The sequence below is a fragment of the Conger conger genome, chromosome 3 (genome assembly GCF_963514075.1).
Source record: "Conger conger chromosome 3, fConCon1.1, whole genome shotgun sequence".
NCBI lineage: Eukaryota > Metazoa > Chordata > Actinopteri > Anguilliformes > Congridae > Conger > Conger conger.
Genome location: NC_083762.1, coordinates 18610032 through 18636752, shown reverse-complemented (window position 1 = coordinate 18636752; position 26721 = coordinate 18610032). Strand labels below are relative to the sequence as shown.

At 45.1% G+C, this 26721-nt stretch overlaps 1 protein-coding gene across 1 annotated transcript; it reads right to left on the bottom strand.

Annotated features, from left to right (window-relative positions):
• Positions 1-368: 368 nt before the first annotated feature.
• Positions 369-21971, bottom strand: LOC133125188 (neuronal tyrosine-phosphorylated phosphoinositide-3-kinase adapter 1-like). Its single transcript, XM_061236944.1, has 7 exons — positions 21784-21971; positions 7670-8049; positions 4184-4994; positions 3276-4126; positions 2587-2829; positions 1949-2049; positions 369-776 (listed from the first exon to the last, which is right to left on the bottom strand). The coding sequence occupies exons 1-7, from the start codon at positions 21969-21971 to the stop codon at positions 369-371; spliced, it is 2982 nt and encodes a 993-aa protein (XP_061092928.1).
• Positions 21972-26721: the final 4750 nt, after the last annotated feature.

The following is a 26721-nucleotide window of genomic DNA, read 5'->3' as shown; positions in this document are numbered from 1 at the left end:
TTCCCCTGCTCCGCTACAGTCCCCCCCACTCATCCTCCCACTCTCCCTCACCGTCTCTCTGTTTTGAGGCCATGTGGCCAATTACAGCACATTTACTCTCTCCCGTCTCTCCTCCTCTGTGTCTCTCTCCCTCTTCTGCTTTTCTTTTATTTACTGTTTGTCTTTAGCATTTGGCAGGGTGGGAGGCCCTCTCCTCTCCACTGTTCACTCTCTCCTGGATGACCAACCACGAGCATGTTCCATAGTATCCCTCTTCTCCTCCCTGACCACCCTCTCCTGGCTGCCTCCCACTGTTACGCGCACGTTCCTCTGTTACTCTGTTACACCGCCCACCTCTCTCCCCCTCCATCCCCCCCACCGCCCTCCCCTCAGATGGCAGTGTCCCAGACTACGGCCTGCTGTCTCTGGCAGGGCGGGGTGCCCGTCTTCCGAGGCTCTGGGGTCCTTCTCCAGCTAGGCAGGATAGGCATGCTGTCCTGCTTGCACAGGCTCCTCTCGGGACGCCTATGAGCCTTGATCTCCTTACACAGGCACCGCTTTCGCTCGATCACCTCCATCAGCTTCCCGTCCCTCTGCGTCTGGGCCTGAGCCTGAGATGTGGCGCCCCCGCTGGCGGGAGGGTGGCACTGCGAGAGATGGGCCAGGTGCTGGTACTGCAGCTGGAGATGGAGCTGTTGCTGGAGCTGCTGCTGCTGCAGGTGCTGTTGATGTAACTGCAGTTGTTGCTGTTGGTGGGACAGTGTTGGGGTGCAGGGGGCCTGAGACTGGGTTTGGCCCTGGACCTTAAGGAAGAGACGGCGGAAAGAAATTAAATCAAGGGTCGGGGAGGTGGAAAGGAAATTAAGAATAAGAGAAAGATAGATTTTCTTCCAAATACGGAAGGCCCACATTGAAACCTCCATAGTCTTTTTGAAGACAGTCCTCCAAAACACACAGTGCCTGCCCTCACGTCTTATCATATCACAGTTCACAGTTGAGCTCAACACAAACCAACAAAAAGTCAGAGGAAGGCACGTGGACCAACTAGGCGGAGTCACTGGTGCTCAATAAAATGTCTTAATAAATGTCAATTATATAAATTTTTACAAAACGTACATGAATACATTTTTATAAAACATGCATAAATTATTCAAATGAATTATCCATCTCCCCCAGATACACACATGCAGTACTGGAGAATCATAGGATCTAACCCTACAGAACTGGTGCTACCGTAGCAGCAAACAAAGCAAACAGTCACAGTACAATGTCTGCCACTAGAGGGAGTATCACTAGTGCATGTGAAGCCAGTGCCCATCACCAGATGGCGCTGTGGCCTAAAGCTGCTGTGCTCCAGCTGTGTGCAGGAAGGTCACACTAGCAGACAGTCTGTCTCAGCTCTCCGCATCAGCATTTGAGACACAGCCAAGTGATGGAGTGCAGTAAGGCACTTTGGACTGCAGTTCCCAGCTGAAATGTATGAACTTTCCATATCTGTCTCTGTGTTTGGTTCTATCTATCTATCTATCTATCTATCTATCGATCGATCCATCTTTGCATGTATCCATTTTCTCTGTTCTTGTCAGTAATAATAATAATAATAATAATAATAATAATAATGCTACTGCTGGTGATGATTATTATTATTAATGTAAAACCAACCCAGAGAGGCTGACACTGCACCCATGACTGGACAGTCACAAAGAATCGGTTTTGCTTTTAAATTAACACAGTTTTCTCTGGCCTATTTTTGTTCAGAGAGGAACTGGACCACCGCTAGAATTAGGAACTGAGGGTGTGCGCGAATGAATAGGAGGTCCCCATGGAGAGAGAGAGAGTGAGTGAGAGAGAGAGAGAGACAGAGAGCATGAGAGACAGACAGGAGAGAGAGGGAGACAGTGACAGAGAGAGAGAGAGAGAGAGAGAGAGAGAGAGAGAGAGAGAGGAGAGAAAGAGGAGAGGGGCTCACCTGACTTAGTGCTTCCCGGGGCAGACTACACTGCCTGTGTACATTACTGCTGCTTTGCCTCACCCCCGAGGTGGAGGCTGACCGGCCCAGTCTCCCCAGCTCTGCATGAACACACACACACATAAAGGCACATGTGCACACACACACACCAAGGGCAAATACACACAAAAAGGAACGATATTAGAATACGAATATTAACATGCCGGTGTTTGCACATTGGAGTAAACGCATCCTCCATTATAAAACATGAAAAGTCGAACAGCAAACAGGATTTTTGCTCATGTGATGCAACCATAAGGCACAGTAAACAGACAAATCATCAGCACACAAGGCTGGCTGCTGCTCCTACCCTCCATAAACGCTCTGCTGTGTTTGACTTTGTGTGGTTGCTTTTGTCTGCTCTATAAGCTCTTTCAGGGTCTGTCCTCTTCATGTGTTCAATCTTGCCATGAGCACTATAAGACTGACTCATCATGAGCTCCATATGAGTAGTGATTACTGTGCTGATGTTTCCTGGAGCGGCTGTCCTCTACTGCAGTTCACAGCCCTCAGACTATTCCAGGAAAAGCTAAAAGGAGGGGAACATCCACACACGCGCTCGCTGTGGCTGGAGCCTGGGCGCGGACTGCCAATCTTACCTCCGTTACGGTGACAGGCTGGGAAGGTCTGACAGGGCAAGGGGAGGCCCGAACGCCCCAGGGCCCTCAGCCCTGCGCTCGAGGCGGCCCCTCCTGTCCCCTCGCCGAACCCCCCAGCGCCGCTGCCTCCTGACCGCACGGGGATGCCGGACGCCGCGCCCGGTCCCCCCAGCCCGCCGCGGTCCTCCTTGTCCACCCGGGGGAGGGCGTCGGTACTGCCGTTCCATGCGCGGTTGCTCTCTTCTTCTGGGGAAAGGTGGAGAAAGAAATTCCAGAAAACCATTGTATCTAAGGTAAAATATACATTTGTATGAACACACATGAAATACAGAAGATTATGTATAAAGTACATTCACCGGCCTGTGTATTCCACCTTTACTGTAATTCCCTATTCCATCTCATCCTTCACCATTGCTGTTTACACGACTATTCTGCCGCATTTGTGACCTTGTCAGTTTGAGCTTGGAAGAGTGCTCTCTCCTGGGATGAACTTGTTAAAGCATTTAAAAATTGATGTTAATTATTTTTCACCCCAATTTCCAATGCCCAATCACAGTCACATTTCAAAGTCAAATTGCTGCAATATCCGAAGTAAAATTCATATGTTTGCATGTTGCGTAACCTTGTTTGCAGTGTTGCAGCAACATGAAAGCACTCCCACCCCCCTCCCATCTCAGTCCATCACTCACTCTCTGTTTCCCTCATGCCGTGGCTGAATGACATCTTCCTCTGCATGGGCCAATAGGGGCCCTCGTCCAGGGAGGCGCCACCCCCACTCCCATCCCGAGAGAGACTACCTGTGTCTACCTGCCCCCCCCTGCCCCCCACTTTCCCCTGCTGGGATGAGGTTGTGGTCGAGCTACTCTTGGAGATGTTGCCTCCACTGGACAGGGAGGAGATCTGGGGGTGCGGAGAGTGCAGTTGCCCCCCTCTCAGGCTGTCGTAGGCTGGGGGCCGTTTGAGGCCCACGGAAGGGTATGTCCACAACATGGGGCTGTCTGGGGGAGGGGGGTGGTAGGAAGGGAGGCCATGGGACATGGGGTGTGGGGTGTGTGAGCGGTAAAGGAGGGGGCGGGAGGAAGGCCGCTGTGATGAAGAGGAGTGAGAGGCCGGGGCCGGGGAGGGGGCAGAGCTCGCACTGGTGTGGGGGGTGCTGGCACCGGGGGTGGGCGTTGGGGCGCTTTGGGAGGGGGTGGCCGTCTCCCTCTCCCTGTCCCGCTCTCTCTTCTCAGACTTGAGGTGGAATCCCACGCTCTTGCCCTCCTTGCCACCGCTGCCGCCCTGGGTTTGGGTCTGGGCCTGGGCTGTGGCCTGGGGGCCCAGCTTCATGCTGTGGGAGGTGGGCAGGTCCTTCTCAGCCCTGCGGTAGTGGTGGTAGTGGGAAGGGTGGTGGTGAGGGTGGTGGTGGTGGTAGTGGCCGTAGTGGGAGGATGACTGAGAGGACGGGGGGAGCGGGGTGGAGTGGCTCCGGGCTCGCAGACCGGGGGCTGGGCCGAATAGGTCCTTCCCCTCACTCTGCTGCTTGTCCTGCTGCCCGCTGCTGGGCCCTGGGGCCTCCTTGGGGCCCAGCTGTAAGACGGGGAGCTTAGAGGATGACGAAGCGGAGGCCGAGGAGGAAGCGTTGGTGGCGGGAGCCAGGCTGGAGGAGGCCTGCGTGCTGACAGTGCCCAGTTTGGCTGCTTTCATCTGGGCGCTTATCCCACTGGAGGCGGCCGCTGGCTGGGGGAAGGCCAGCAGGGGGGGGCGGTGCTGGAGCAGGTTGGGAAAAGGTGCCGGGATCTTGTTGCTGGAGTCTGTTTGGGATTTGCTCCCAGGGAGGAGGAAGGGCGTGGGGGCTCGCGGGGGCTGACTGCCAGAGGCGAGGGCTTGAGGGATGGGGGTGGATGAGGATGAGGAGGGAAGGGGGGAAGAACTGGCGATGGAAACGGCGGCCTTGGGCTTGGAGGAAGAAGAAGATGACTGATGAGGAAGGGAGGATGAGGACAGGTGAGAGGCAGATGAGTGTGCAGTCTTGGAGTGTTTGGAAGGCCCGTGCCGGTCGTGCTTTAGGGGAAGGCGGTGGCGGTGCTCAGACTCCTCGGGGAGTGGGTACTTCATCTCCTCATAGATGGCCTCGCTCTGGTCCGAGTCCGAGTCAGGAGTGCCCGTGGCCATCGGCGGATGTGGGGTCGCATTTTGGCTGTCCCGACGGGAAAAGGCACGCCCCACCATCTCGATGTACACTGGCTCTTCGTCGCCGTCCTCCTCGTGTCCTCCCGTTTCCTGGGAAGGGCGGGGCATAGGGGTGGCGGGAGGGGCCCCCCGGGGCGGTAGGTGCTCGAAGGAGAGCTGCGTGTTGGGGCTCCGCTTCGGCTTGATGGGGGGAACCTTCCTTCCAGACACGTCCCCCGAGTCAGACTTTTTCATGGCTGAGGAGAAAGAAAGAGAGAGAAGGAGAAATTAACATTTTACTGAGAGTAACATCATCAAAAGTATAAGTGTACAGTACAGTATACAGAGTCTAGTGATGGCTGTCTGAATCCCCTTCGTTCATGGTCACCTCATGGGACAGGAATAGTAATAAAGAGCTTTCTTATTTATTTTCTAGGCCCTTTCTCTACCTCCTCACTCTGAGGCCTTCAGAACATAAACGACAACAATCTCATCTGATGAAACCACTGTAGAATTGCTACTTATTCAGAAATACAAATGACAAGGCCAGCAGAAGGACGATCTTTCCAACATGCCATTCTCTATTAAGCATAGCACTGTGGGGATACCAAGTGATTAGGCTAAAGCCTTTATGGTATGCAGTAGACTGTAGCATTCATCCCAGCTGACCAAAACATTTACCTGTTCATTTTGGGATACCTTAGTTATGTAAGACACTGCCCTAGGCTTGTTTATATCTCCCCTCTCAAACTATTTCAACTGGGTCAGCTTAAGTTATTTGTTTGCAGTGTTGTCAGATTTTCACATTTGCAGGTCCCCCTTTTTGTGCTTCTGCATGAGCTCACTTGATTGTTTCCCCGCTAGTATTCATCATATCACAGTTATGTCAATGATACTCAGGTATGATTTATAGGTCTCTTTGATTACAATGTTCACCTCCAATATAAACCCGCTCTACCAGCCAGATCAGTACTCTCCTTCCCATGATTTAAAAAATCCACTTCACTTTGTGATCTCTCCATAACCACAGATTGCTTCATTCTGAACCCCACCCACTCCAACAATCTTGGTGTCACTCTCGGCAACAGTCTCTCCTTCAAAGAGAAAATTGCACTGGAATCCTGGTCCTTCAGATCTCAGTGGTTCGTCCAACTGCTTCTCACCACCTATTCTCCATAACATTTGACCATTTTACTGAACTGAAACTAACCGGTATTCTGCCTTCCTGTCAGAGATAATGATGTTTCAGCTCATTTAAAGTGCAGCTGCTCAACTGGTCTTCAAACTCACAACATGTGGTCATTATAATCTCCGCCGGTACCAGGGCAAATTATTGAAACTTTTTTTATTGGAAGTCATTTAATTTACATTTTCAAAAAATAATTAGAAAGTTATTTGTTAAATTAATTCACATACTGTTTGCATTCAGCCATTTATCTAAGAGCTTTTACATACCTTTCCTTGTTCCCAGAACATTATATTATTTGATCAAAGTAATTGTTAAATTATTTTAAGTAGTATTCAAATTCACATACTACGAGTTTTAGGAATGTGTTTGGATTAACAAGAGAATATTTTAAACGATACAAACATATAGCATTTGTTTGGGCAAGTGTATTTGGAAATACTTCAAATGGATGTGATACATGTTCGAATACAAATACTTAAATACTCATTCACTTGACCCAGGCCTGGTCTGCTCCCTCCTCATCTCTCTAAACTGGCCACCATTTATATAAGACTTCAGAGCTTGGCATCACGGCAGTAAGAGCAATTTCTACCCACAAAAACCATGCATTGCCAACTTGCTTCTTTTCTTCGCTGGTCCCCTAGAGGAAAATGAGCCACCATCAACAATCAGATCCAGCATTGCCCAACACCCAAAGACTAATACCCCTCCCCCTCCTTCATAGTGATATATGTAGTTTTACAGATCTGTATTCAGCACTGTGTGTAAGCTCGTTGATGTATAGTTGATATAACTCTTATGGTGGCTCTTATGTTACTCCTGTGGTTTCTCTTATTGTTCTATACACGACAGTATTTCTATGCTATGAGATTAAGGAAGATTTTCCTTGTGATCATTTTAAAATAACTATACACTTGTGGCTAATTGTTTACATGTTTTTATTGCCACTGTTAGTTATGGGTGACTGATTATTCTGCACATATAGCCGTGTTCATGTGGCTCTTGCCATATTCACTTTATGTACCCCGCTGCGATCTGGCAAATTAATAAATACTATTACTAAATACTACGGTGATGAGGACAGAGAATCCAGAGAACGGTGGGCTCATGGTTCACTCACACTGTGGCAAGGGCGCAGTTTGTGGGAAGGAAGCAGGGCGATCTGAGGACCACGCCTACTGGTTAAGTCGGCACGCGTCTGGACCACGTTGTGAATTAGTCCAGGCTTTTAAATGTGAGCTCTTTCCACAGCAGGTGTCTCAGACCGAAGAACCACGGATGAGAGAGCAAACGCAACAGTTTGGTTTAATTTCTTTCGCCTTTATTATTTGAGTTTATTATTTTTGCCCAATCCCGTGATGGTGACAGGCGAAGATTTTGTGTTTATTTTAAGAGTCATGCTCGCTCTCCCTTCCCCACTCCTGATTGTATCATAAAACGCTGGTGCAATCTGGACTTTCGATATATGCCTGTGTCCAGCTCGTCTATCCTCTCAGGGCTTTGTCACGGCTTGTGACAAACACATTCACAGACACAGAGGCAGGCCTGAGACTGAGAGGCCCGCATCAGCAGGGGCTTAACTGGGACTTTTTCAGCAGTTTCACAATGGCACCCCCTGGAGGATTAGTCACTTAAGAGTCCCAAGCAGCAAAGCTAAAAGTGTCATTTAGCATAGGTGCTATATCAGGATGGTGGATCGTGTTCAACCTCGGTGAAGAAGACCTGACACTGCAGTAGACTCACCGTTCCTCTTGTCCGAGTGCTTGGCAGGCAGCTGTGTGGGAGGGGGAGGAGGCGGGGCCTCCGGGGGCGGCAGGTTGGATCCGCGGTGATCACCTGCGGTGAGCCGGGTGCTGGGGTGACGTTTCGGCTTGGCTGGCGGGTGACGGCTAGAGCAGTGGGCCGGCGGCTGGGGGCTGGAGTGGTCTCCGTTCTCCAGGCTGTCGCTGCTAGCGCCCACCGAGTGGCAGGACTGCGAGCGGGGCGCCATGGCGGAAGAGCACGGCCGCGGGGAAAGGTCCTGCGAGGCGGGCATGGTCATGAAACCCATTCGGAAGTGTCGCCGGAAGGACGCCAGGTCCCGCACCTTTCCCACAGTGGCTGAGCTGTCCTTACTGCCTGAGCTGGACATGGACAAGGAAAACAAGAGACAGAGGATATCAAATCTGAAGAGAAGGAAAGCCACATGTAACAGAAGAGAGGGTGTGGACTGGAGTTACATCTCTGACTTTGAGGGGTCTCGGGATCTCATTCCATTTGACCTTCACCTCTAATTTAGATGAACTGATTGCAGGGGTTGAGCCAGTTTCCCGTCCCTTGAGAAAGTATAAACATACAGTAAAGAGAACTGTAAAAACTAGACTGCTGCAGCCTGAGGACCACTGCAGCCTTGAGAGACACACAGCACGGCAGAGGAGGAGCACTGGACTGTGGAAATCTGAGAGATGGTGAATGTTGAGGGGAAAAGAGAAAGACTGGGAGACTGGTGATGGAGTAAAGGATTCACATCCCAAAGAGTAAGGCAGACAGGGTGGTGGAGATTCAAAATGGAGGAGATTCACAGGGGGAAGGACATAAGGGTAATGAATTCACATAAACTCAGGCATATGGACACAGCAGGACCTTCCTGCGTAATGATGGGGAAGAGATGAGCGAGACAGAGTGATGGCTGTATGCTGTGTGGCACAGAAATTTGGGAATGACAGGGTGGAGAGTGAACACCTTCACAGAAAGAGAGATGAATGACCTGCCACCGGCTATCACTGTGTCACCTTAACATAGTAGCGCTACACTGAGAGGTGTGCTTGGAGACAAAACACAATGACATGCCAGTGTACACTGCCCTGACAGGTAGGCAAACAGGACGGCACTGCAGGCGGGCAGACAGACAGACAGACAGACAGACAGACAGTGTGGTTAAAAAGTGAAGAGAAATGGAATTAAAAAAGGAGATAGAAAGAGATGAGGAAGGGTAGAAAGGGAGGGTGTGATGGAGGAGCAAAAGAAAGGGAGCAAAGGGAAGAATAAAGCAACACTTTTCAGCAGGAGAAGAGAACAGAGATCATTTCCAAAGCAGCTGGATCAGATGACAACACCTGAGTGCGAGAAGCGACATTAAGATTCATGAGAAGAACAGCCTGAGAGAGGTGTGAGTGTGTGCATCTGTGTGGAATATGTGACTGTGAACATGCGTGTATGTGTGTACTCGTGTGTACAAAGAGTTCAGCTTGATTAACACTGACATAGAAGACAATATCTTGTTCATTCTTTCCACTGCGAGCATGAATTGTGAACATGAATTTTATTATAAATTGCGACTTACATTTCTGTCTGCCATTCCTATATCCGTATACCCTGCCCTCCATCTACATCTCAGTCTGGGCGCGTTCTCTCTGTACTGTATGAGGACTATTGAGTGTGGTTCCAAACCAATCTTAGCCAAAAGGCTGAGAAGTGATAGTTACGTGCATGTTGCCATTCTGTGTGGGTGCTGAGGTGCTGAATGTTGTTGTCAGCTTGTTTCATTACAACAGAAGTGTGGAGCAGTAGTAATAGCATCATGCTACTGTATGACAGATACAGTGCTTTTGACCAGTAAGTACTGTACATGAACACACTTACTGTTTCATGGTTGTTTTTATTCCTCGTTGTTGTAGAAAAAGAGGGATTTTTTAAATCACAGTAGGACTGTATTGTATTTATCCTGGATAACACAGGATGAATACAATACAACACAATTATACTGTGTGCTGGAGGGCTACAGGACTCCATCCTGGTTGGCAATGTACTGTTATTGTATAGAGGAAGAAACACAACCAGCAGTAAAATATAAAAGCTATACAAAGGGGTGGTACATAAAATGTATATGGGCATCAGCTGAGCGGCTGACAGAATAGCTGTGTGCTTCGCGGCTCACATGGGGGTGCCTTAACGTTCTGCCAAGGTCTCCTTGTGGAAGTGCGTTCTCACACTGACATAGTTAAGACCCTTCATGCCTATATGAACCCATGCAGCATCAGCCATGGGCAAATCGAATCACATGCTTCCATCTCTGCGGTCGTGGGGCAGAGACCACGGCCTGGATGTGACAGCGTGCCTCCGTCAGAGTCGCTGGGAGGCAGGAGGCAGACACATTTACATATGTGCTCAGGCAAGACAATAATTAAGGAGCGGGCTGGGAGGTGGGCATGTAATGGCGTGACTAAGTGAGTGAGTAAGTAGGTCTGAGTAGGTGTAAAGAAACGAGGGTGTAAAGGAAGCGAAGGAGAAGGGGAGGGAGCCAGACTGCGAGTGATGAACTGAGGGAGCAAATGAGAGGTGGACTACATTATATTGCATTTAGCAGGTGCTCTTACCCAGAGTGACTTACAGAGCTTACACCATTTTACATGTGATCCATATGCACAGCAGGACATTCAGGTTAAGTGCCTCACTCAAGGGTACGACTGCTTTACCCCGATTGGGGGTCAACAACGCTGATGCTACAAGCCCAGTTCCCTCCCAATACTAGACTGCTGTACTATACTACTATGCTGTTGTCCACTGGAGTTAGTGATGGTAGGAGGGAGGGAGGGACAGAGTAAAGGAGGGAGAGATAAGGCTAGGGAATGAGGGAATATGGAAGAGTGTAGGTAATGAAGGAATAAAGGCGTGGAAAGGGGAAGAAAGAGGAGGAGGAAGGGGTGGTGAGGAAATTAACAACGGGATAAAACAGAAATAAGAGAAGAGGTAAGCAGATTTTGAAAAGGAATGAAAGCTAAAGGAAAAGAGTGCTGGTAGGAGTAATGAGGGGGAATTTAAGAATGAAAGAACCGGACCGGGGACACCACAGAACTAGGGGACAATGAGAGAAGAGGTCAATGAAGGAGTGAGAAGGAGAGACAATTGAAATCTGAGTAAGGAAGAAAGAGATGTGGATGGAGACGAAAAGATATGAAGAAAGTGACACATTTATGAAACAGCAGACGAGACAGCTTCTGTTACACCTAATTCACCACCATGCCAATAAAGCCCACTCACATGATAAAAGAGAGAGAAAACGAGTTAGTGTTTTTTTTCCACGCCTGACAATCTGTGTCCAGAAGAATTTTTGCTACTAGTTATACGTGTATTTGGCTTCCAGTTAATGCATATTTGAGCGCTTATCGTTTCTCGGAAAACAGTTAATATGGATGCATTTATGTCTTTTTCAATATGTCTGTGCATGTGAAACAGTGCGTTTAGATTGTCCTTAAATATTTCCTCCAGTAAGAGTGGTCACTTTGGCAATCATTGAGTTCAGCAATCTGCTCCCATAGAAATCACATGACAATAACAAATACTGCCAGTTATTTAATGGCCAGGGAAACCATTAAGCGCGTATGTGTATTTCAACATCTATTTATGAGTATTCATATTCCTATATTTGTCTGTGTATAAACCTAGTGTGCATGTCTGTGTATGTATGTGTGTGTGTGTGTGTGTGTGTGTGTGTGTGTGTGTGTGTGTGTATGCGCATGTGTGTGCGCGTCCGTGTGTGGAGTCTGTGTATGTGCGTGGGCCTGAATATCTTTGTAATATGTTCCACCTCAAATGACTCATTTGCTTGATGAATTATCACCAATGTTACAGCACATTAAACGAATACTCTATGAGATGTGTGTCTGCTGGTATGAGTACAGGCTTTTATGTCTGTCTGGTCGACATTTACACTCTGGGGTATTAACACAGAGAGGGGGAGTCTTCAGGCCTAATTGAAAGCATTAAGTAATTTCAATCAGAGATGTTTAAGCGATCTGGACTATGTGAGTGGAGAGGGAGGAAAGGATAAAAGGGAGAGATACATGAGGAGGAAGAAATGACATAAAGGTGTGAAAGGGTGGAAGAGAGGAAGAGAGACAGGTGGAGGAGAGAGATGAAGAGAGGAGTACAAAGAGGTGGTTTAGAAGAAAGAAGAGAATGAAAGATAAACAGAAGAAAAATAGGAAAGGAGATGGGAAAGAAGAGAAGACAGACAGGAAAGGGAGAGGAGGAAAAGTGAGGGAGAAATAGAGGCAAAAGTGAGGGAAGAAGAGATGAACAACTAAGAGGAGGTAAAGGGGGAAGAATTCTGAAAGGAGAGAGCGCAGGTAGGGGCAAAGGGGGATGTGGATGTAGGAAGGAAGGAATTAAGAGATGAGATCAGGCAGAGCAGGTGGTGAAAGTGGAGTAATTGAAGTGGGGAGAGAGGTGACACACCGGGAAGCAAGGAAAACATTGATATCTGAAGGAGGAGAGAGAGAGTGAGAGAGAGTGCTGCATGAGAAGGAAGAGGAAGACAGATAAATGGTCAGAAGCAACTGACAGTGAAAAAGGAATAAGAGAGGAATGAGAGAAGGCAGCAGTGGGGAATTCAGTGGAGGATCTGTGAAAATGGAGGGAATTGGAGGGTATGAGTTGCCAGGGAATGAGGAGCAGATACTGGACTGAGGGAGAATGAAAAGGGGTGATACTAAGACAAAGGGCATGAGGAAGGGCCAGATAGAGAATGTCGGCAATGAGCCTTTCTCAGAAATGGGGCATTGGTACCAGACACAGCGTTTTAGCTTTGGTAAAAATGACACATACTGTCACCTGAGGTTGTAGTCAAAGGCAAACTCATCACTTGCAATTATCTTGATCACAATCACCACTGTCACCTCATCACTGTTGCTATTATCATTACTACTGTTGATATTATGTGGTTAAAGAAGTATGTCAGTAGGCTTTATTTACACATTCAAACTCCCACGCTCTCTCTCTCTCTCCCTCCCTCCTTCCGTCCTTCCCTCCCACTCACTCTCTTTTTTCTTTCATAAACCACCCACACTCCCTCTCTGGGGCACAGGTGGGAGCAGGACAGAGTGTCCAGTGAATGCTCACAACAGAGCTGTGTAGTGGGTAACCGCAGGGAGATAGCTGACTTCGTCATACCTTGATCTTAAAATATTCAAAACACAATTCTAAATCAGGACCAACTGTTTCTTAGACTTAGACAAACGTAAATGAAATGTAAAATCGAAACTCACCTTGAAACCAAAAACAATAATAGTAAACAAGAAAAATGTGAAAAATTAATAACAAAAAAAATTTAAAATTAAACATTCTTTTTGAACTTTACTGATTTAAAAAATAAAATAAAATCAGATTCAAGGTGTTTTTCAATTTAAACTTTTTCTTTTTCAGTTACATTTCTTTGTTTTGAATTAGCAAAATGTTTGGCCCCGATATAGCTCCATGAGATTATGTCAAAACAGTTCTTCAAAACAGTAACTGATACCTACTACAAGAAGAGCCAGTTAGCAGCCAGATGTGAAATCATTGGCTGATTTTTTTGACTGTACTATAACACAAAAGGAAAATATAACTGCCCTAGTCCATAAAATGAGTGTTGAGAAATGTGACTGTGAATGTGTTAAGAATGACTACAAGAGTCTTCATCTTGTGTTGCAATAGCTGATCCATGTACTATATCCAATGCTAATGCTAAAAATCATACAGTTCCTAATTAACCCAGCTGAGCTCTCAAGCATGTGGAAGGCCAGGGGTCAGTATCCTACCTGCCTGCTCTTGAGGCTGACAAGCTAACCGGATTACATGTTTGATGGACAGGTGGCCAGCCTGCATAGTAACAGCAGCTGTTTCGCTGAGAGAAGGAAAATGGGTGACCAGCTGCACAACACGGGAAACCACAAACCCACCCACACAGACACACACATAGCCATGGACACATGTAGGTACGGCTGCATGCGCATAACACTACATACACTCGCACAAACAGGCATGTACACACACATGCTGTACACACTGTCCACACTGAAAGTGAGATTGTGTGGCTAAAACCTGAGACTGGACTTGGGGTGGGACATTTTCTTCACATTTTTTCTACACAATGACAAGCTCGTTTGTCCTTGTGATTTCTCCAGTACTCTCTTTTTTTCATTTTTGTGTGCCTAAAGTCCATTTTACAACAAGCCCACTTAAAAGCGATGCATTTTCTCCAGTTTAATTTAACAAAGACCACCTGCACAGGACACTGATAGGCTGTTCACTGCAGTTCACTGATAGGCTCACACATTGTTTGATTTAGTTTGTTTATCTAACATTCTATTTAGCTGTTATGTAAAACAAAGATAAAAATAGACTGATTGTAACTTGGCTACATCTTAGAAATCATGGCCCTTAAGATTGCAAAACATTATCCTTACATCTATAGATTTGTGTCTCTTGTGTGCACTGCATATTGAATAAACTATGAGTGGGAAAAATTGTGCCACAAATGGACAGAATATGACGTTAGCAGTTTATTTGTGTATATTGGTTATGCTTTGTAGCTTTCATTACACACACAAAAAAAATCTGGCTATATGTTTTTCCCTAAGAATCCACCAACAAATACAGGCTTAATCAAGTACATGGCCCCACCCTTTATGTAGATATGTGTTTGTGTGTATGTATCTGCACGTTCATACCTGTATTTCTATTTGTATGTGCTCATGTGCTTAGGCACATCAAATTCCATGTTATAATTACTTCACATCTAAGCAATTCATAGATTCATAGTCACCGTCTCTCTCTCTGCCTCTCTCTCTCTCTCTCTCTCTCTCTCTCTCTCTCTCTCTCTCCCCCTGTCAGTCAGACCTTGGCAGGCATCCCTGCTGTTGCCGCGGTAACAAGCCTGCACAGCAACCTCTGACTGTTTGATTGACAGGTCCTCTCAACAACACCCCTTCACTTTCTCTCTTTACCCCAGTCTCATAAAGGTGCTTAACATAAGCATTTACAGCCGTAGAAGAACACATTAGCCGCACAGAACAGAGACATTTTTATTCCCCCATTCCTTCAGCTGAATGTGTCGTGTACATACAGCATGCTATCTTTTCACTGCCTTTTTCATTAAGTGCTGAGAGGAGATGGGTAAGACTCCATGGCCATCCACACAATAACCAAATCAGTTGACAACAGATTAGAAGTATTGTATTGGAAAAATACCATGATTCTGATATTTGTGTGAATGCGACATACAGGCAGTGAGCACTTTATTAGGTAGACAGTGGTAAGCAGAAGAGCATCTCTGAATATACAACATGTCAAACCTCTAAATGGATAGGCTACAGCAGTAGAAGATGAATACGTAAAAAAATAAGTCTAATAAATACCTAATAAAGTGCTCCGTGAGTGTATTTGAAAGAATGTAAGGTCTCCTACTGACAAGGGAGAATGCTAAATGCATGAGACTACAAATCCAGCAAAATGAAAGTGAATCTCAGTCAAACACCATGGTTATCAGACCCAAATACTTTGCTACTTGACTATAAGCACCAACCATAATGATTTAATGTTAATATTCTCACATTTGTATACATTTTTTGAAAAATCCCATTTCCAATTAATTTATCCACACGGTTTTAGAATGTTCACTTTTGCCAAAGCATTGCATCAAAGCTAGAACTTCAGTGCCCTACTCGAGATTAGACCTCTTTAGGTCAAGAGGTGAAACTACTGTTGTTCACTGCTGTTCCCCATGCTCAAAACAAATGCATGAGAAGAGACACTGCTTATTTCCTCCACAATCAAATGGGAATTCACACTACTATATTCCAGGCCCAAATCAAACTGCATTTCGTTTCTGAGCAGCGCTCTTGTTCTGTTGTTGCAAATTTGTTAGATTTGTGGTTGTGCTGTTGTACCCCTTCTTCAAAATTGACCGCCTGAGGGAGTTGAATCCCAGACAGCTACGAGGCTCGATTTGAACTTGAATTGTAGAGTCACATGAAATATCTAACCACATCTTGAAAACATTTCAGATCTATTTTTCCCTCTTTCGGAATGTTTTTTCCAGCTCTACCAGTGTATCTGTGCTCTGCTTTCCTCTGCTTTGCTCCTCTCTTTTCCACAGTGAACTGTAACCATGTCAGGGAAGAACTCAATGACAAAATCTGCATAGTGAGGAAAGACAGGGACGGACAGGAAGGAAAGAAAGGATGAATGAAATGGTGTGAAAGCCCCAGCGGGCCAGAGGGAAGGAGTAGGAGGGGTGGTGAGCGGAGGTTTTGTTTCCTGTTGGATGTGTGTGGGCGTGGGTGTGTGGGAGTGGGCATCTGTGAAAGAGCACTCGGAAACTGGGTCTTGTGTATGAGGGAGGTGTGTTTGTGTGTGTGTGTGTGTGTGTGTGTGTGTGTGTGGGTGTGTGTGTGCCAGTGTAGTCATTCTTTTGGCCATCACATGTGTGGGAGGACTCTAAAAGCTTGTGAGATGCTATTACATGTCTGCATCAGTGAGCATCTGATGAGTATCTCTACAATGGTCTTTACTGTGGGTTTGTATTTCATTATGAAATGGGAGACTTGAGCTTGTGTTTGTGCGGGGAAGTGTATTTTACCAGGTGAAGTCCAGTGAAGGGCTATGTCCCCTGCTGGATCGCACCTGAATGAATGAACCATTGACATGAGTGATCCCATTTACTTCTTTAGATCTGCCTAGTGATGAAGGAGATGTTGTGCAAGTGGCAGAAACCATAAGGATCCAGAAAGCCTGAGAAGAGCATGTCGTATTTCCGCACTGATGCTCTGCTTTCTGCCGGAGGGATCAAATTAAGGGCTCGGGATGATGCACCACGAACTCCGCGTTACAAGTGAGCACACACAGCGAAGGATGTGGCATCTCAGAAATAACACATTGTTTTATACACGTGAACATGTGTCATTTCCGTCTGTGTGTGTGCACGTGTGTGCACGCATGTATGCGTAAGCCATGACCCCGCGCGTGTTGATCTGCAGAGACACAACGGGGCCAGATTGTCCTATAAATATAGGCCATCCTTCTTCTCTCTTCCCTTTTGCATTCCTTGGGTTCACAAATCCTACATCAAGGACGGACGGCCGAAGCTCGTCCAGTGGAGTTCAATGTTCACTATCTGACAACTGGGGTGGTGAGGTCACCCAAGGAGAGGGTGAACACATTACATACACAAATAATAATAATTGGAGAATTAAACATAGAGGATGGTTGTAAAGCAACAGAACACCAGCAACACAATCCATCAGCACAAGCTTATGGAGATATTTGGAATGAAGTATTCAGTCGGTCATAAAAAAAGTTATTGTGGTCCACAAGGCCAGCATGTATTTGTGTTTTTTCTGTAGCAAATTCAGCTGGAAGCTTAATCATTGCCCTGTTATTTTGTATTGTGTAGTGTCCATTTATCATGATCTGAACAAAACTGATCAGCAACACGCTCCCCAAGTGGGAAATTTTACTCAATTCTCCAATGGCAGCACCGGCACAATCAAGATGATTTTTGATTCACCTTCATGAAGTGCACAAACTGTGCACAATCATCACTATAGAATGTGGATGGCTTAACGTAATTGCTGGCTGGACCACTGCCATGCTTCATCGCAGTAATAGCACGTATGTGAAACTGACAGTCGTCCATGGCACTGAAAGCATCTGATATTGAAAGCCTTGTGCTAGCTCTGGCACTGGCAGTCCAACTCCTCCACTCTGTGGCACAGTACACCCACTCAGTACACCCACTAGGTTTGAGTTCAGCTTCCTTCATAACCAGCTCCCTGGTAATCAGCCCTGCTTCCTGCTCTCCCTCTCTCTATGACGCAGGGAACAGTTATCTGCCATAGCAGCTAGGCAACAATGCCACCGAGCTGGCCTCCCTCTCTCTCTCCATCTCTCCCTTCTCTCACACTCCAAATTGTCATGAATTTGAGATCTGTGATACTCTGCCGAACCTCACTACATTCCAGCCATGGGGACACAGAAAGGGGATTGAAGGTAGCATTCAGCATGGTCAGACAACACTAGTCTAGTGTATAACAAAAACATTTTTTCACAATTCGTGAATGGACCACTTTAAGATTCCAACGGTAAAGATTAGAGACCCCGTGTGGTCTGTGACATAATAATGGGCATGATAATTCGACTGAGAAGTCCACACTCTAGGTGTCCGTAAACCAGATTAACCAATCTGAAATGAAGTGAAGTACATGGAGCTGATTCAGTCAGAATCACGCCAATCATTTGTTTGCTCCAAAAACAATTGATCTGTGTTTCAGTTCAAAATGCAAATAAGGAAATGTTGTGTAATGTCAAACAATAAAGCAGTTTTGATTTCATTAAATTCAAGTAAAGCAAGCCTGAATGCACACAGTCAATTATGCCACCAAGTTACATATGTATTCTGCTGTGGAGAATAAGCTTGTGTGAGATTACACTTTATGCATTACCAGCAATACAATGTCTTCCTGGTGTTTTTTTATTTGATAAAATATTGTTTCTTTTGCATGTATTTAAAAATACTGCACTGTAGTGGCTTCAGAAAGTATTCAGTCCCCTTCACTTTTTGCACACTTTATTGTGTTGTAGATTTAATTTTAAACGGATAAAATTGCAATTTTTCGCCATCATCTCTCATTTATACAAGTATTCATACCCTTAATTCAGTATGTCGTAGCAGCAATTACAGCCTTGCAGCAATTACAGCTTTGAGTCTTCTTGGGTAAGTCTCTACAAGCTTTGCACACCTGGATTTGGGCAGTTTATCCCATTCTTCCTGGCACAGCCACTCAAGCTCTGTCAGATTGTATGGGAAGCGTCTGTGAACTGCCATCTTCAGGTCTCTCAACAGATGTTCAATGGGGTTTAAGTCTGGGCTTTGGCTGGGCCACTCAAGGACAGTTAGAGACTCTGGAGCCACTCCAGTGTTTTCTTTGCTGTATGCTTTGGGTCATCGTCCTGCTGAAAGGTGAACCATCGCCCCTGTCTGAGATTGTGTGCACTGTAGGGCAGGCTTTCTTCAAGGACCTCTCTGTATTTGGCTGCATTTATCCTTCCCTCAATTCTGACCAGTCTCCCTGTCCCTGCCACTGAGACGCCCCACCATTGCATGATGCTGCCACCACCACGCTTCACCATAGGGATGGTATTAGCCAGGTGATGAGCAGTGTCGAAAGACACGTGCTTGGAGTTTTGCCCAAAGTTAAATTTTTGTCTCATCAGACCAGATAACCTTTTACCTCATTTTAGAAAAATGTAATAAATGTAATACATTTTCAAAAATGTCTAAACATGTCTTCACGTCATCATAGGTTATTGAGTGTAGATTGATAGGCAAAAATACAATTTCTGTTTGGCCCTTGTGCAAGGCCCTTAACCCCACAATGCTCTGGGGGGGGGGGGATTCACCCATTCTTAGTCTAATCATAGACATTTTGTTTTGGATAACATCTCATGGCAATCAGTGTATGCTCAGAAAATCAGTGAAAACACTGTAGTCATTTTAAATGTTTAAGTTAGTGCAAATGCTTACTGTGCACCTTTGAGCTCATTGTCAGGACTTGAAATCGGTGGCACAACAATTAGCTGTTGAACTTAAATTATTATTCAGTATAACCACAATTTCCAGTTAAGCATGTTACAGTTTGGTATATTTACAGTCTGCACTAAACCGGTTTGTTTCCAAATGGGATGGGTGGTGAAATAGGGGTGTAACAGTAAAAACATTTTGCACTTTGCAAGTTAGGTGTTGAAGAATTTTTTCGCTTTGTAAGCTAAGCCACCCAGAATATCATTCAACTCTAAGACTGGTGCAATGTGCTATTTTGGTGCTTATATCAATGTGCACACTTGAGCATGGAACATATGGAGCAGAAAAGCAATCACACAAGGCTTGTTTGATGGATGCTGGGAGAGAGAGACCATTTCTACACATGTCAAATAGCTAAATAAATAAACAGTGGAACGGTTTTCCAGAACTCCTGTTTTCTATAGTAACTTGTGCCAATATCTAACTTAAATTCTCTCATTGGAATTGTTACTTGTTACCTTATTTTTTAAATATGCCACTCTCATTTTGTAGCCAAATGAACCAATAATGAAATCAGTTGTAACTGCTTTTTCAATCACTGCTTTTCTATTTTTGGTTTCCTTTCTGATGTATACTTGTATCAGAAAGCATTGTGGTGTTTATTGGCAGCTATTAGTAAATTTAAAGTAGGGAATTCAGCAGGATAAGACAGTGACACACTCAAATCCAAAAAACAGAACTAACATAACAAGTAATATCCTGACACAAAACAGTATAGAGGCAACATACTGTATTTCAGCCATTGCAGGTCTTCTTTGGGCAACCAACCCTCCAATTGCTGAAGATATGCAATGGTTGAAATACATTTTCTCTACTCTGATTGATGTGCACCAGGGAATTTATACAATTATAGCACCTGGGAAATGACTTTTTATGCTGCCTACATTTTGATGCATCTAATACGCAAGCGTGCTAGTTGGGTGCTACTCATAAACTCTGCAGACTGGGACATATCCCTTTGACTAATTTTGGACTTAAATTTCATATCAAGGTAAAGTCATTTGTTGTAGTTTAATGCTTGACTTTTTGCAGCAATGCTTGATATTGATAAGGCTTACTTGTGGATGCTACTCATGAGTTTGTTTGACTGTGATGACCTGTTGTGCTGTGGAAAATTACAAGTACATAAATGAAAAAGAACTGAAGCGGAAAGTACATGCTGTGTGTTACTTAAATAGTCTCGTAAACTCAAAACATGCACCACACCTTTCTCCTCTTGATTGGGGACTATTTTGATAGCATCTGCGGCTGAGGAAGCTTTTTTGCAGTGTGATAAATGCACATGTGGCCAGTGCATTTCACAGACAAGAACATTTACATGACAAAACTGGCAGTTGGCTTTGGCCTTGAGGCAGTGGTATTAAAGCGGGGGGGTTGGGGGGGAAGCAGCCAAACCAACTCCCACACCCACCAGTAATTTATTATTCTTAAACCAATCTTTTTTACGACAGCAGGTGCATCGGTTTCTAGCTACAAAACAACTCCTTTTTTGCCATAGCAGTGTACTACTACTTCTAGTACTAGTGCATCATAACAGTGAAAAAAGGGACCCACTGTATATGTAATTTCGCATATACTGTAATACCAGCCATACTTATATGGATTATATGCATAGCCTATTAAATTCGTAAACATAGATAATGTCAGTCTACTATAAAGAAAAGCATTTTCCCTTAATGTCAATGTATTTGCCTTTCTCTACAGGAAGTTGGTAGAGAAATGCAAATACATTCCTGTAGAGAAGTCATCAAAAATGTAGACACAAAATGACATTATTTATGGTATCATCTAAAATGGATGAAGTGGCATACATTTCAACTAGCCTAAATATAGCTGTTTTATTTTTATTTTTTTTATGGACAATGCACAGAAAATAGATAATTTCAAAGACATTATGACATTACCTTCTGGGAGAGCAAACTTATCAATCTTGTTTGAAACCACTCTGTTGTGACTTAAATCAAACAGATATGAATGCATCATTAAAACTTGAGTGAGCATAAAAATTTTTTTCACATATTAATCTATTTTCAATTCCTGCTGTCACTGGACCATATATTCTCATTTCCCATAATTTTGAATTGTGAGTTGTGTCTCTCATGTCAGAACTGTGACCACTATATGAACTCCAGCACTCAACTTCATGCCAGTGACTTTTTCCCAGACAAGAGGTCTATAGTATGTCATCCTGATTGAAAGTGATATGCATCTTGGGTGTAGGGCCCAGCCTGCACTTATGGCAAACACCTTTAAAGATGGATCTACTCAACACAACAGTAAAATAAATCCACTTAACAGCCCATGAAAACCAGGGCAACTGGCTTATTAAAGGACAAGTCGGTGCCAGCAAAGCTATGTTAAGGCTGTTAACAGGCAGCACACCTTCACCAGAATTAAACATTCCTATCAAAGTTAGTGTAAGAAGTTAACAGGTTAACATGTTTCAGTTCAGTTGTTCTCTCCACACTCAAAAACTCACCTCTTCTTGTTGCTGTCCGAATCTCGGTGCCTCCAGTCCAGCCGGCTCTTGCGATAGAGCAAGTTCATGTCGCCGTGGGGATTTTGCCCTTCCCGGCCAATCACAGCGCAATGCAGCCGGTTACCCCGCCTCTCAATGTCCCGCAGGAAATGCTCCACCACCACATCCTGGGCAGAGCCAGAGCTCATGGTACAGAGGCCAATCAGGAGAGAGAGGGGGAGGGGCTTCACAAAATCCCCCCCTATGAAGAACCTATACATAAAAAGGCAGGAAATCACTGGTGTTAATATTGGTTTTATATTCATTAATTTTCTATACTATTTCTTTGACCAGTGTTTATATTTGTTCAAAACCATTCAATTGTCAAGCAATCAGATCTATTATCAGTTGCTCTCAGCTTATTGTACACAGAGTTAAGTCCCGAATTCTGGGCTAAATAATGTTCCTTCAAATGTAACAATATTGAAAGAGTCACATACTTTTACTGAAAGGGGTACCGCAGGCAATTTAATTCCTCAAAGGCTGAGCTTTTAATATTATGAGGACAAGTCGTTTACACTGAGAATCACAAGGGTAGTTTGGCTGCTTTCACACAAAAACACAGGGACTCAGAACAAGCTGCAAGGCAGTGAGATACAGCAGCCGATTGAAGTACCAGAGCCGCTGCACTGCTTCAGGCCCCCCAGAGTGGCCGACCTCTGCTGTGCACTGTCACTGCGAAGCAGTAACATGGTTTGTCACATGACGTAGCACAGACATTCTTTGCAGGCATTTCCCACAGAGCGTTGGGAGCTTGTTGTGGGGCAGATATTTGTGTGTCAGGCCATGGAGTAGACTTTGATAAAGCACTGCGATTGGCTGTCCTACAGGTCACACAGTATGCTGGTTTCCTCATCACCTACCAGTACAAAACCGAGCACGAGGGTTTTGTTTCATTGCTTTTCCTCCTTTGGATGATCGAGGGCAATTATATCATTCGTATCCTTTATGATTATCAAGTCATTATCATTTATTTCATTATTATTGGTGGAATTGTAGTATTATGACTCAAACATTACAATAAGCATCAGTTAGAGGTGTGGGCAGATTACATTACAAAAGATTAGATGACTTCTTTCTGTTGATCAATAGACTGATAGATTCATTCATACGTATAGTATGTCACACAGCACTGGATACATGCATACAGTGTACATATTACCATGCCATACCAATAAAACACACACGCACGCAAGCACACACACACAAACACACACGCACGCAAGCACATACACACAAACACACACACACTTTATATTAATGACACTGTATTGTGATACAAGCAAGACCACAACTTGACCTCAAACTGTTTCCATATTTGTCACAATCATCCTCCAATCCAGACTGATGGGGCTGCAGTTAGTCGCTGTGAAACTGGAAGCATGTCTGTGTGTGTGTGTGTGTGTGTGTGTGTGTGGGTTTCAGAGCTCCCATCTGAAAGTCGGCGTCTCCAAATGTTCAGCACTAAACAGTCTGCCCTCCAGCGTACCATTAGTCTGCATGAATTAATCAAAATAAAATATTAAAACGGGGGCTGAGGAGGGGGAGGGATAGAGGAGGGAAGGAAATTTTTAATTGGTGAAATGGAAGATTCACACCCTCCTGGGGGAACATACCCACAGCTCAAACTGATGCTACTCCTCCCCCTTAAAATAGGAGTGAAATTTATACGCAGTTCCAAGAGAAAACTATTGGCTCATTCAAAGGCCCTCAATCTTGGTCCTTCTGTTTCTGGACCAGAAACATGTCCATATGCCATTATCACTTGTGCAATCAGTGCTTGGGTAACCATATTAAATGTTATGTCTTCATAAACAAACCACATACCACCAACATCAGAAATATGTGTGTATATACTCTTTACAACAGGATGAGCTGGGCAGCAATAACAAGGGCATGTGTGGTTGACTGCATGATCCATGGTGAGTGTTATGGAGGCCGACCTTTGATGAGGTTCTGTGGCGTGTGAGTCATTAAACCAGCTCCGCGAGCACAAGGTGGCAGCTTGGGGAAGGAGACCCAGGGTGGAGGCATGGGGAGGGAAAACGGAGATGGAAGAATGAAAAAATCAGGCTATGGACGAATGGAGAACAGCACTGAAAAGGGAATAGAAAAGTACCCTACAGAAGGCAGAGAAAGGATGGGATAGAGCTATCCAGGACCAGGAATGGAGATCATTGGGCTAGTAAATTAGGCTTGTACCCCCGAGCCTTCAGGCTCAAACCTCAGGCAGAGCACAGCTCCTGAACCCTTGAGCAAGGTGAGGACCCTAAATTGCTTCAGTTCAACTTCCTGTTGTCAAATGGATTGCATAGAAATTGTAAGACCGGTGAGTTGGTCTGGGTAAGAGTGTTGGCAAAATGCCCAAATGTAATGTAAATGACATCACCTCCTCTTTGATATAAATTTCCTGCATTCAGGCTTTGGGGTGCCAGAGATGTTTCTTGGTTTTACTCCATCCTAGCTCGACAGTCTGAGACAGAAGGATGACTTAGAGTAGGCCTACCTCCAGCACATGGCCACCTGCCATCATTCACCCTAATCATTACTCACCTTACAATTAATAGCTGCCTTTCATTAACCCAAATAATTAGACCAATTGTGCAGTTAGGGGCCTGAATCGGCACTCCAGAACAGCAGTAAGCATTTTCAGTCCTGGAGGGCCAGTGAACATGCAGGTTTTTGCTTCTGCCAATTACCCTGGCTAAATTAGCTAATTGCCTGTGTACACCAACACTGGTTCACTCATGGATCAGTTCACAGGAAAACATTTCATACAGGGACACAACAACAGTCTTTGGCACCTTTCAAGGAATGTAGCAGAAAATGTCAGGTGGCGTAAATGGTAGGGCTAATTAAATAATTCTGGCCAGAAGTTGGCACCAAAACCAGGAGCAGATATGGCCCATATTGCCCACCTCTGCTCTAGAACTAAGGTTGCCATGTTTTACCTTGTATCGGCAGTATCTTCACCTTGCAAATATGCAACACTTATACTTGCTATTGAAGTGCCAGTTGGCAGAGATGGGGCCAACATTCAACTTAGTGGGGTACCAGCAGGGCTCGTAAAAGGCAAATTCCCTTCCTAAGCAGTCTCATTGCCCTCAGACAAATAAATCTTATATGTACATGTACATTCCATAAAACAAAACCATTTGTTGGGTGCTAATTTGCAAAATGAATAACCCCAGCAATACAGCAATATATCAAACCACACATAAGGCCATCACCATCAACAACCCCAACAGATATATTTGCCGCTTCAGGAATGTAGGGTCATTTACTGAAATTAATGCTGCCCCCAAAAAACCTCTAGGTACATGGAGACGCACAACACACATTGGTATCCTTTCTTATTGCTGTAGCGTATTGTTACAGAAGACTAATTGGGTTAGGGAGTTAGCTACAGGTTTTCTTTGTTCATTGGGCTTCAATTTAGTTTCCCGCATCCGGCAGGGAGCAGGGCTGCCTGGCAATTATTGCATTACAGTGGTGAGGAAGTGTGCAATTATGTCACCCTGGAGTGTTCAGAGGTGCCTTCAAACAGTTCCAGAGAGGATTGTCTCTCTCTCCACATCAGATGAGCTCAGCATGGCATCAGACATCCTGCCTGTAAGCTGCCTGCATATGACCCACTGTCACTGGGTCAAAGGTTTCCTCGGTCAGTGTGAAATCATCCAAAGTTGTCACTCCAGCTGTGGGACTGGTTCAGGGTAAACCAAGGGTCTTTGGTAATGTGACAACTCTGCAGTTGCAATGTGTCAGCCCTCTCTCCATGGGTGAGATGCATTGAATACGGCTGTCATGGTGTGAGGGGCAGGGCACGTTTGTTGATTGGCGGGTTAGACTCTCGTAGCCAAACCAATCTGAACCACATCCGCATTCTCCACCAGAGATTTCCCTTCAGACCTTACAAAAGCACAGTATGTTTATGACAAGAGTGACCGCCAACCTAGGATTTCATTTGCTGGGGTACACTACACACTACAACACTGATAGAGTGTGTAGTGCTGCGGGCCACATTCAGAGTTAAACATGTGGGGGGCCAATCCAACTTGTATGCTCACTTTCCCCCAAGCTCTGGCACAAAGCGATTAAAAAGTTCTCAGCTGGATTACAGAGCAAAATGAACACACTTTATCCACACTTTAAGAAGAAACAGAGTCTCATTTTTTCTTGATATTTGAGACAGCAGCTACAAGACAGGGAGACAGAAGGTTGCATGCAATATATTGGCATTGTGTGATAGTCATAATCATGCAGAAACTGACAGGAATTCTGGATGTACACCAAACATCCTGATTTTGTGTTTTATCTTTCCCAGCCCAAGGGGATTATGGGACTGCAGAGGTGGCGTGGGTAAGGAGCTGATTCAACATACCAAGTCTGTGGGGTTTTATTTAAGTACAGAACAGAGCTGCTGGACATTCATTCTCTCTCTCACACATACACACACCCGCACGTGCACAAACCCACACACACAAGCACAGACACAAACACACACACAAACACACATGCACATGCACAAACCCACACACACAAGCACAGACACAGACACACACACCCAAAATACCTAGCATTTATCTGTCCAGAGGACTCTGAGAGCAGCTTATGAAGAAATGTCTGAAGTTCAAAGTCACTGAAATCTACCGCAACGGAGTTACAAAAACAGATGGGAGCATGCTTCAAAAAAAAGCAGATCCAAATACATGGCTATAGGATTTATCTTCTTTACAGAGACAGACACACACACACAAACACAAGGACAAGTGAGAATCATGTGGGTGATGGGCATATCTATAATTCAGTTACAGGGTTTAAGGCTATGAGATCAGATCTGTGACACAGGCTTTTAATAGTAAGCCCTGTCTGCATTTTCCCCAAGACAGTTATAAGAGT

Excerpts from the sequence above, each read along its gene's own strand:
- LOC133125188 (XM_061236944.1), bottom strand. The coding sequence starts at position 21,971 with ATGAGCTCTGGCTCTGCCCAGGATGTGGTGGTGGAGCATTTCCTGCGG. Across the intron at positions 8,050-21,783 it reads TCGGACAGCAACAAGAAGAG|CTCAGGCAGTAAGGACAGCT; the intron begins GTGAGTTTTTGA and ends GTCCATGTCCAG. Across the intron at positions 2,050-2,586 it reads AGCCTGTCACCGTAACGGAG|AGCTGGGGAGACTGGGCCGG; the intron begins GTAAGATTGGCA and ends GTGTTCATGCAG.